Source organism: Crinia signifera, chromosome 4 (assembly GCF_055691185.1).
Source record: "Crinia signifera chromosome 4, ASM5569118v1, whole genome shotgun sequence".
Lineage (NCBI taxonomy): Eukaryota > Metazoa > Chordata > Amphibia > Anura > Myobatrachidae > Crinia > Crinia signifera.
The window spans coordinates 338,192,504-338,204,777 of NC_139220.1; the positions used below are offsets into that span (position 1 = coordinate 338,192,504).

General features: G+C 45.7%; 1 protein-coding gene across 1 annotated transcript; it reads left to right on the top strand.

Moving 5' to 3' along the window:
• Positions 1–4,188: 4,188 nt before the first annotated feature.
• On the top strand, positions 4,189–11,718 carry TMEM102 (transmembrane protein 102). Its single transcript, XM_083185864.1, has 3 exons — positions 4,189–4,248; positions 7,862–8,034; positions 10,190–11,718. Exons 1-3 carry the CDS (start codon positions 4,235–4,237, stop codon positions 11,182–11,184), a joined length of 1,182 nt encoding a protein of 393 aa, XP_083041990.1. The 5' UTR covers positions 4,189–4,234; the 3' UTR covers positions 11,185–11,718.
• The last annotated feature ends 556 nt before the right edge of the window (positions 11,719–12,274 follow it).

Below are 12,274 nucleotides of genomic sequence, written 5' to 3' on the forward strand. Positions count from 1 at the left end.
CATGCACTGACACTGGGGGGAGGAAGGTACAGGTGGGAGACATTAGTCACAGGAAGAGGAGCAGCAGAACACGAGGACACGCACTGACACTAGGGGGAGGAAGGTACAGGTGGGAGACATTAGTTACAGGAAGAGGAGCAGCAGAACACGAGGACACGCACTGACACTAGAGGGAGGAAGGTACAGGTGGGAGACATTCGTCACAGGAAGAGGAGCAACAGAACACGAGGACATGCACTGACACTAGAGGGAGGAAGGTACAGGTGGGAGACATTCGTCACAGGAAGAGGAGCAGCAGAACACGAGGACAGGCACTGACACTAGGGGGAGGAAGGTACAGGTGGTAGACATTCGTCACAGGAAGAGGAGCAGCAGAACACGAGGACATGCACTGACACTAGGGGGAGGAAGGTACAGGTGGGAGACATTCTTCACAGGAAGAGGAGCAGCAGAACACGAGGACATGCACTGACACTAGAGGGAGGAAGGTTCAGGTGGGAGACATTAGTCACAGGAAGAGGAGCAGCAGAACACGAGGACATGCACTGACACTAGAGGGAGGAAGGTACAGGTGGGAGACATTCGTCACAGGAAGAGGAGCAGCAGAACACGAGGACATGCACTGACACTAGGGGGAGGAAGGTACAGGTGGGAGACATTCTTCACAGGAAGAGGAGCAGCAGAACACGAGGACATGCACTGACACTAGGGGGAGGAAGGTACAGGTGGGAGACATTAGTCACAGGAAGAGGAGCAGCAGAACACGAGGACACGCACTGACACTAGGGGGAGGAAGGTACAGGTGGGAGACATTAGTCACAGGAAGAGGAGCAGCAGAACACGAGGACATGCACTGACACTAGAGGGAGGAAGGTACAGGTGGGAGACATTAGTCACAGGAAGAGGAGCAGCAGAACACGAGGACATGCACTGACACTAGAGGGAGGAAGATTCAGGGGAAATGTGAGGAAGAATTACTTTACAGAAAGAGTAGTAGATAAGTGGAATAGCCTCCCATCAGAGGTGGTAGAGGCAAATACAGTAGTACAATGTAAACATGCTTGGGATAAGCATATTGATATCCTTACAAAAAAATAAGGATCAAATATGGTTTGAGGTAACATGTTTGAAAAAAGGGGCAGACTAGATGGGCCAAGTGGTTCTTATCTGCCGTCACATTCTATGTTTCTATTAATAGGCTCTTGTCTAGTTCCTCTTCCTGACCTGGTGGTCTGTAGATCACCGTTATATGAAGAATCACCTTCTCCCCTGTTTCTATGGTCACCCAAAGGGCCTCCGTTTTTTCTTCAATACTTTGTATTAAGGTAGTCTTTATGCATTTTCTCACATATATTGCCATCCCTCCTCCGATTCTTCCCATTCTGTCCTTCCTGAATAAAGTATATCCTGGTATAGCTATGTCCCAGTCATGATTTTCATTGCACCATGTCTCTGTAGTTTTGGAAGGAACTATTTGAAGGTGAGACTGAGCATGCCTTGAGTATGCTGGACACATGCATCCCCTGAATCTCAGCCAATCAGCATCCGGCCAGGGTTTTCAAATTCAGCAGTACATTTCCAGCCGGCGCAGGGACCCTGCTGACTTTCTACCCACCACTGCAGGAATTGCCCTGTCCGCTGCCTGACCTGCACCGCACAGACCCCCTGCCCGCCCCCTGCTCCCCGGGGATATACATGCAATAAATCGCATGCGATTTATTGCATCTATAGATTGTAAGCTTGCAGCAGGGCCCTCCTACCTCCAAGTCTGTCTGTTGTTACCCAGTTTGTCTTATCACTGTCTACTATTGTAAAGCGCAACGGAATCCGCTGCGCTATATAAGAAACTGTAAATAAATAATAATTAATAAATGTATAATTTGGCACATCAAGTGAAGAGTTGTACTGCTGGGAAGTTCATCATTGCTCTTTATCCTAAAGCAAAGTGTATATACTGTATGTGTGTATCTGTGTGTGTATGTTCTGTATGTATGTGTATGTGTGTATGTATATATGTATGTATGTGTGTGTATGTATGTATGTATATGTATGTGTGTGTATCTGTGTATGTATGTATGTATGTATATGTATGTGTGTGTATCTGTGTATGTATATGTATGTGTGTATCTGTGTGTGTATGTATGTATGTATGTATGTGTGTGTATGTATGTATGTATGTATGTATGTATGTATGTGTGTGTATCTGTGTATGTATGTTTGTACTGTATGTGTGTGTGTGTGTGTGTGTGTGTGTGTGTGTGTGTGTCTGTGTATGTATGTATGTGTGTATATGTGTATGTATGTGTGTGTGTATATGTGTATGTATGTATGTATGTGTGTGTATCTATGTATGTATGTATCTGTGTATTTATGTAGTTGTGTGTATGTATGTATGTATGTATGTATGTATGTGTGTATCTGTGTATTTATGTAGTTGTGTGTATCAGTGTATGTACAGTATGTATGTATGTATGTATGTATGTATGTATGTGTGTGTATCTATGTATGTATGTATGTATCTGTGTATTTATGTAGTTGTGTGTATGTATGTATGTATGTATGTGTGTATCTGTGTATTTATGTAGTTGTGTGTATCAGTGTATGTACAGTATGTATGTATGTATGTATGTATGTATGTATGTATGTATGTATGTATGTATGTGTATCTGTTTATGTACAGTATGTATGTATTTGTGTGTATGTATGCATGTATGTATGTATATGTATGTATGTATGTGTGTATGTATGTATATGTATCTGTATATGTATGTATGTATCTATGTATGTGTGTGTGTGTGTGTGTGTGTGTATGCATGTATATGTATGTGTGTGTATGTATGTATCTGTGTATCTGTGTGTATATGTATGTATGTATGTATGTATGTGTGTATATGTGTATGTATGTATGTATGTATGTATGTATGTATGTATGTGTCTTTGTTTGTATGTATGTATGTATGTATGTATGTATGTGTGTATGTATGTATGTATGTATGTGTGTGTGTATATGTGTATGTATGTATGTATGTGTGTGTATATGTGTATGTATGTATGTATGTGTGTATATATGTATGTATGTATGTATGTATGTATGTATATGTGTATGTATGTATGTATGTATATGTGTATGTATGTATGTATGTATGTATGTGTGTATATGTGTATGTATGTATGTATATGTGTTTGTATGTATGTGTGTGTATATGTGTATGCATGTATGTATGTATGTATGTGTGTATATGTGTATGTATGTATGTATGTATATGTGTTTGTATGTATGTATGTATGTATGTATGTATGTGTGTATGTCTTTGTACCATCTCTGAATTAGGCGCAGCGCTAATATGAAATGCTGTGTAATGCAGAGTGATGGGGGGGGGGGGGGGGGGGGGTATACATACACTGTTTCAATGCCACTGGCACCTTATACAGATGGTACTCTGCGGCTGAGGTGTAATGTATGGTATCACAGCATCCATTACATGCAGGACAGTGTGGGTGTATACAGCAATCCCTTCCCAGCAGCCTCTGGGGGAATCAGTGCAGCAGGGGGCGGGGCTGGCCAGCACAGGTGTGCAGCAGCAGGTAAGGGGTGTGACAGGTGAGCTCTCCTCATACACAGGAAGTGATTAGAGGTATATATGACAGTGACAGCGGACGTGCAGGTGAGGGTCCTATGTACAAGGTAAACTTCTCGTAGAGTGCAAGCTCTTCTGATCACACAATGTCACACAGTGCACAGAGGAACATGGTGGATACAGTCTCACAGCATATATATATACATATGCCATTCATTGTTATGGACGGCCATTGGGCTGTGATTAGCGACAGCCAGGAGAATATTGCCACATATTGCGGTGCGTATACCTGTACATATGTATCTGACAACAATGAGTGAGGCTACATCTGTATACATAGGGTCATACCTCCCAACATGATCGACTGCCGGAGGGGATTATTCAGACCTGATCGCTGGGCACAGGGGGACAGATGTAACATGTGCAGAGAGAGTTAGCTGACTCTCTCTGCACCTGTGACATCTACCCACCTGCAGTGCAGCAGGGTTTTGTCTATGCACATAGAAAAGGTTGCAGAACCCCATGATTTGTGGGCATCGTGCACACTTATTCTGGCCCATATGCCATGCGATAAGATCTGATTTACCCGCACTGTCTTCTTCCCCCGCACAGACTCACGCTGGTGTAACCTCTGAGGAAATCAGCAGGGGACAAACATGAAACACATCAGGTAAGACTATTATAGAAATATACATATATTTAAGTAAGTATAGTGCACAAGTGAGTAGTACCGTAAATGGATAGTACAGTAGATGAATGGTTTAGTAAATGAGTGGTACAGTAAATGGATAGTACAGTAAATGAGTAGTATAGTAAATGGATAGTACAGTAAATGAGTAGTATAGTAAATGGATAGTACAGTAAATGGATAGTACAGTAGATGAATGGTTTAGTAAATGAGTGGTACAGTAAATGGATAGTACAGTAAATGAGTAGTATAGTAAATGGATAGTACAGTAAATGAGTAATACAGTAAATGAATGGTACAGTATATGAGTAGTACAGTAAATGAGTAGTACAGTAAATGGATAGTACAGCAAATGAGTGGTACAGTACATGAGTGGTACAGTACATGAGTGGTACAGTACATGAGTGGTACGGTAAATGAGCGGTACGGTACATGAGCGGTACGGTACATGAGCAGTACGGTAAATGAGCGGTACGGTAAATGAGCGGTACGGTACATGAGCGATACGGTACATGAGCGGTACAGTAAATGAGTGGTACAGTAAATGAGTGGTACAGTATATGAGTGGTACAGTATATGAGTGGTACGGTAAATGAGTGGTACGGTACATGAGTGGTACGGTACATGAGCGGTACGGTACATGAGCGGTACAGTAAATGAGCGGTACAGTAAATGAGCGGTACAGTAAATGAGCGTTACAGTACATGAGTAGTACAGTAAATGAGTGGTACAGTAAATGAGCGGTACAGTAAATGAGTAATACAGTACATGAGTGGTACAGTAAATGAGTAGTACAGTAAATGAGTAATACAGTACATGAGTGGTACAGTAAATGAGTAGTACAGTAAATGAGCGGTACAGTAAATGAGTAATACAGTACATGAGTAGTACAGTAAATGAGTAGTACAGTAAATGAGTAATACAGTACATGAGTGGTACAGTACATGAGTGGTACAGTAAATGAGTAGTACAGTAAATGAGTGGTACAGTAAATGAGCGGTACAGTAAATGAGTAATACAGTACATGAGTGGTACAGTAAATGAGTAGTACAGTAAATGAGCGGTACAGTAAATGAGTAATACAGTACATGAGTGGTACAGTAAATGAGTAGTACAGTAAATGAGTAATACAGTACATGAGTGGTACAGTACATGAGTGGTACAGTAAATGAGTAGTACAGTACATGAGTAATACAGTACATGAGTGGTACAGTAAATGAGCGGTACAGTAAATGAGTAATACAGTACATGAGTGGTACAGTAAATGAGTAGTACAGTAAATGAGTAATACAGTACATGAGTGGTACAGTACATGAGTGGTACAGTAAATGAGTGGTACAGTAAATGAGTAGTACAGTAAATGAGTAATACAGTACGAGTGGTACAGTAAATGAGTGGCACAGTAAATGAGTGGCACAGTAAATGAGTGGTACAGTAAATGAGTGGTCCAGTAAATGAGTGTTACAGTACACGAGTGGTACAGTACATGAGTGGTACAGCAAATGAGTGGTACAGTACATGAATGGTACAGTAAATGAGTAGTACAGTAAATGAGTAATACAGTACGAGTGGTACAGTAAATGAGTAGTACAGTAAATGAGTAATACAGTACGAGTGGTACAGTAAATGAGTAGTACAGTAAATGAGTAATACAGTACGAGTGGTACAGTAAATGAGTAGTACAGTAAATGAGTAATACAGTACATGAGTAATACAGTACATGAGTTGTACAGTACATGAGTGGTACAGTACATGAGTGGTACAATAAATGAGTAATACAGTACATGAGTGGTACAGTACATGAGTGGTACAATAAATGAGTAATACAGTACATGAGTGGTACAGTACATGAGTGGTACAATAAATGAGTAATACAGTACATGAGTGGTACAGTACATGAGTGGTACAGTACATGAGTGGTACAGTACATGAGTTGTACAGTACATGAGTGGTACAGTACATGAGTGGTACAATAAATGAGTAATACAGTACATGAGTGGTACAGTACATGAGTGGTACAATAAATGAGTAATACAGTACATGAGTTGTACAGTACATGAGTGGTACAGTACATGAGTGGTACAATAAATGAGTAATACAGTACATGAGTAATACAGTACATGAGTGGTACAGTAAATGAGTAATACAGTACATGAGTGGTACAGTACATGAGTGCTACAGTACATGAGTGGTACAGTACATGAGTGGTACAGTAAATGAGTGGTACAGTACATGAGTGGTACAGTACATGAGTGGTACAGTAAATGAGTAGTACAGTACATGAGTGGTACAGTACATGAGTGGTACAGTAAATGAGTAATACAGTACATGAGTAGTACAGTACATGAGTGGTACAGTACATGAGTGGTACAGTAAATGAGTAATACAGTACATGAGTGGTACAGTACATGAGTAGTACAGCAAATGAGTAATACAGTACATGAGTGGTACAGTACATGAGTAGTACAGCAAATGAGTAATACAGTACATGAGTGGTACAGTACATGAGTAGGATATTTTTGTTCTAGGCTGCTATTCTGTATGTACTAAGGACGCTATAGAAGCTTATTGGCATCTTTATATAGAGAGGTCTGATACGGTTCTGCCGGGTTTCCCTTCGTGTCATTAATCGCGGGTGTTAGTACATAACAATGGGGAAAGTGGCAAGTTGTCACCGAATGGTGGGTACATCCCACCCCGAGAGAGACAGACAGACGAGACGACATGGAAGATGAGAGCTGGTTTATAGGTGTGAAGATCTGGTCTAGGTGGCAAGAAGGCACAGAGAGCGGGCTGGCATTACCATATAGATGCCTATGGGCTTCCTTCTGTATCCTTAAGGAGAGGGTTCCAAGACAGATCCTTCTCCACAACCCCATGTTACTCTATGCGTGGTGGAGAAATGGCAACCACTGCCATGTATACAGGGGACGGAGATGAATCTTGCCGACTAGAACCGCGTAGAGCGAACTGAGGAGCACCTGAGAAGAAAAGGCTCTTTGGAGCCTATCAGCCCGATTACCCGTTGGCTAACGCCACCTAGAGGTGGTTCCCGGTACACTGTGCATTCCTCAAACATCATATGAGCATGTTAGAAGGCCTTAGCAGCAGGGATAGCCTGACAAAATGAGGCTTTGGAGCTGGTGTTTTATTAAGGAGACTCCATTATCAAGACGGATAGTTTCTGTGGGACTGGTATGATATCCCGGCGGTCAAAATCCTGATGCCGGAATCCCGACTGCTGAAATCCCGACAAGGAGGGGGCTTGGAATGCCCCCCCCCCCCCCCTTGCAGGCTCACTGCGCTACGCTCGGCACACTAATTTATTGTCCCTCTATGGGTGTCGTGGGCACCCATAGAGGGACAAAATGCCGGGATTTCAGGGGTCGGGATTTCAGCTGCATCCCGTTTCAGTCCCTGGTGGCGTAGTAGTGGCAAAGCTGAGGGGTGGTGATGGAGATGGGGGGCTGAGGAGGAATCTGAGGGTGGGGAACCAGAAATACTTTGGGTGGAAGGGTGCAGGTGATCCTGCCTTTGTGGATTATATTGCTTGCCTACAGTATTAAACCCTTCCAGTGCTCCTTCTCATGTTCAGGCTGACGTCCTCTGCCCGGCCGTTGACGGACCTGGATTTTTCTTCTGGATCTCGTATTGAAGAGATAAACAAACTCCTAGTGGAGCTAGAGAGGAGGGAATGCAGCAATCTGCAGGGGAAGGACGTGCTCCAGAGCTGTGTACAAGCCAAAGACCTCATATTCTCTCTGACAGGTGAGCACACAAATGGGCCAAATGGGCCCCGGGACACCAGACCGGCCACCTGCAGTGGCCTCTGCTATTGTGGAGCTTATAGTGCGAATCTCTGTCCATCTCCAGAGGTGTCTATGGGGCCCATTTATCAAGCAATATTTGCGGCTAAATCCCCGAAAACATCCGTTTTCGGGGGTTAACCGCAAATATTAAGTATTACTGAAATGTATCATAGGGGGACCGCAGCAGGAATCTCCGATCCCTGCTGCGATCCCCCCCTGCAGCGCCGCCGGCCGCATCCCCCATAGGTTTCTATGAGGGATGCGAAGCTGCCCGATGTACCGGCATCGTACCCTGGGCTATCGCCATTCTGATATGGCGATAGCCCATTGTAGCCTATGGCTACACATCGTACTGCCCGAGTGGCAGTGCGGTCAGCGGGGTCGCGGGGGGGTCAATGCGTAACCGCGCATGCGCAGACCCCCCGGCTTCCGGGTCAGGACTTCGGAGCCCTGTCCCTGCGCCCTTAACCTTCATACATTCCACCGGTAATATTCCGCCCAGATCGCATTGTAAATGCGATCTTGATAAATGCGCCCCTATGACCGCCATGATGAGCAGGGAGATATTCTAGATCCCCCCTATGGTCCAGGGATGCAGAGAAAAGAAGAACAGTCTGGACCACACGGGACAGCTGACAGCCGTTACAGACATCCCCGGAAAGGAGACTCCTGGATGGGACACTCCCTGAACAGGGATGCACCCTACAAGTTCCACAAATGGCAGAGGTTGCTGCAATTAGCCTCTCCGGTGTTATGAAATCTTGACTGTTATGGTTTTTACCCCCAAAGAAGTCCAAGAAGTACATAGAGGTATCCGTGTGGGAAATGTGGTGGTAGAAACCAAATGCAATGATCAGGACTAGAGAAGGGGAGATTAGAGGATGAGCTCCACTAAGACTAATAGGAGAGAAAGGTGAATATTAGGAAGCCGGACCCTGGAGAAACACATACAGGGTCAGAAACTGCAATGACCGAGGGACAGATTTACCAAAGCTTCAAAAAAAGAAAAATGAAGTGGTGCAGGGAAAGTAGGAGAAACCTTAGGGTGGAGACTCCTCTAAAAACAAGGCTAGACAATGGCAGTGGATCTTGGAGAAGATCAGAGTGATAATGTGCGGAGGATCCCTCAAGTACTGGGACCTGGTGGAGTAGGGGATAAAGATAAGTATTGGGGTGAAGGTGGAGATGAGGTCAGGATAAGAAATCCTAGGAGATGGAAGTTAATGTAGGAGAAGACCAGGGACAGTATGGTGGTGGGAATTGGATAGGCATCCATGGAGAGTAATGCAGGTCAGAGGGTATCTGGTCCCTGCGTCAACAATATCTAGGTCAGTGATAGGGTATCTAGGGCTCTCCAGTCCTCGAGAGCTACCAACAGTGCATGTTTTCCAGGTCTCCTCACAGAATCACAAGTGAAGTAATTAGCTCCACCTGAGGATCTTTTATAATGTGTCAGTCAGTAATGAGTGCACCTGTGTTCCTGCGAGGAGAGCTGGAAAATGTGACCTGTTGGTAGCTCTCGAGGACTGGAGTTGGCTACCCCTGGTCTAGGTCGACAGTCACTAGGTTTACCACTAATGGTCAACACGTGGAAATGGTCGACATACCATACGTCGGCATTGACAGGTTTTTCACGTTTCTTTGGTGTAGACCGACTTGGTTCATACTTGACTATGGAAGTGGGCATAGAGTGAGAACCATGTGAGGGAACGCGGTACACTTGTACGGTGTTCATGTTGACATATCTCGACATAGATACAAAAACCGTGAAAATCTCATGTTGACCTGGTGAGTGTCGACCATAAGCTTGTGTCACCCTTCTGTCAGGTGTCGACCTAGTCACTGTCTACCATTAATGGCTGACTATTGTCTATCTATTACACCGGAACCGGTCAGAGTGGTGGAAGCCATCGGGGAAGGGTGAGGTCACACAGATGGAAACGTGGTGTCATGGCGGAGAATGTGGTACAGGTGAGGAGCAGGCAGGCGACAACAATATGGGAATAGAGTTGAGGAACTGGGAGATGACTAAATACAGGGAACAATTTGTGATAAAATACAAAAACTAAATGTTTTTTTCTTTCCCCTTCCATTTATTTCTTTTGCTTTCCCAGCTCAGATTTACCCCCTACCATCCCCCAACTCGCTGCTTCTCCTGTCTGGAGGACTATGCTCTGGCTTCCTTGATGTGTCCCCCAGTGATTTAGGGTCTTCATCCCCCTTTGTGGCTCCTTGTATTTCTTACACTCTGTTGGTCCCCATCATCCGCCTTCCATCACCCGATCTGATCTCAAGGTCCAGTCCGTGCCACTTCCTCCTTCCCTCATCGCTCTGGGACCCCCCCAATCCTGAGCTGAGTCCCACCTCACCAAGCATCACCCCTCATGACGTGTCTACCTGGTTCATCCCCTCTTTCCTGTCTCTAGTATCCCGCTTCTCTGAGTCTTTCCTTCCCCTCTCTCTGGAGAAGGCTGAACCATGGGGCAACTGTGTGTCTGTCCTTCTCTCGAAACCCAGTAGTCTGCTCATTCGCTTTGACATTGTTCCCGTAGTGGAGGTCCAGGGTTGGCCACCTGGCTTCCAGTGCCCAGATGATTGGGTGGGGTTACCCCTTACACAAGAGGACTGTGTATTCCACCTGTTTCCATGGGGAGCTGATGGACAGTGGCGGGTAGGCTTCCCAGGGGTGGAATTGTATATACGTAGGTACTTGCCCCAGGCCCTCTCTAGGGTACTAAGAGCTTCCATGGTGGTTCTGGGGCCTGCACTATTGGAGCATGGGGCTCCGGGACCCTATGTGGTATGGGTGGCCCTGCTGCATGCATATGAACGACTCCCCCATGGCTATCTATGCCAGGAAGACAATGCAGCCTCCTGCTTCCTTGGGCTTCTAGAGGAACTGTCTCTGGCACTTCTTCGTGGCTCCTGTCCCAATCCATTTCTTCCAGGGTGTGATCTACTATCGGGTAGTATCCATGGTCCCTGCCTCGCCCGGTGGGTTTCAGAGGTCAGGGCGCAGCCAGTCTGCCATTTGCGTGATGCAGTAAGGGATGCCAAGGAAATAGTGAAAGTAGGGGAGAAGTTGGGGAGTGAGGAGGAGAGGCCATGACTGGTGCTCCCCCCCCCCCCCCCCCCCATTCTCATCAGGATTAGCCAGCTGTCTGTGCTCTGCAGCTCTGCACAGGTGAAGGGTTAATGCAGCAATGCTCTGCACAGGTGAAGGGTTAATGCAGCGCAGCTCTGCACAGGTGAAGGGTTAATGCAGCGCAGCTCTGCACAGGTGAAGGGTTAATGCAGCTCTGCAGAGCGGTCTCAGGTTAGCTGCTCCGTATTGCATGTCTGCATAGCGCGTTACGGGAAATGCTTTAACCTCTCATCTGCCTGGTGTGGCAGAGCATCCATCAGCCCTGTGATCTATGCAGAGCATTACACTGGTAACCCTTGCCTTGCTGGAGTTCTGCAGAGCAGCGCTGCGTGTAGTATGATAGATTCCACTCACGTCCCGTACACGGTGTTCCACCCTTAATTCTGATCAATTTTCTGATTAGCTCAGTCTCTGTCTGCGGTATGTGCGTATTTATTATATCTAGTTGGCAGGACACATATAGTGATGTCGGGCAGTCGTATATCTATACACAGATATATATGTAACAGAGAGGCTGTACGCGCAACACCTAAATATATACCCCCGCACCACATCAGTCTCATGTCTGCATTCCAAGGACACACCACATCTCCTGCTGTCCCTCACACACGTTACCCCTCCTGCTGTCCCCTTACACACGTTACCCCTCCTGCTGTCCCCTTACACATATTACCCCTCCTGCTGTCCCCTTACACATATTACCCCTCCTGCTGTCCCCTCACACACGTTACCCCTCCTGCTGTCCCCTTACACACATTACCCCTCCTGCTGTCCCCTTACACATATTGCACCACCTGCTGTCCCCTCACACACGTTACCCCTCCTGCTGTCCCCTCACACACGTTACCCCTCCTGCTGTCCCCTTACACACATTGCACCACCTGCTGTCCCCTCACACACGTTACCCCTCCTGCTGTTCCCTTACACACGTTACCCCTCCTGCTGTCCCCTTACACACGTTACCCCTCCTGCTGTCCCCTTACACACATTACCCCTCCTGCTGTCCCCTTACACGTATTACCCCTCCTGCTGTCCCCTCACATACGTTACCCCT

Coding starts and splice junctions, on each gene's coding strand:
- TMEM102 (XM_083185864.1), top strand. Junction 8,035..10,189: donor CCTCATATTCTCTCTGACAG/GTGAGCACACAA, acceptor TTGCTTTCCCAG/CTCAGATTTACCCCCTACCA.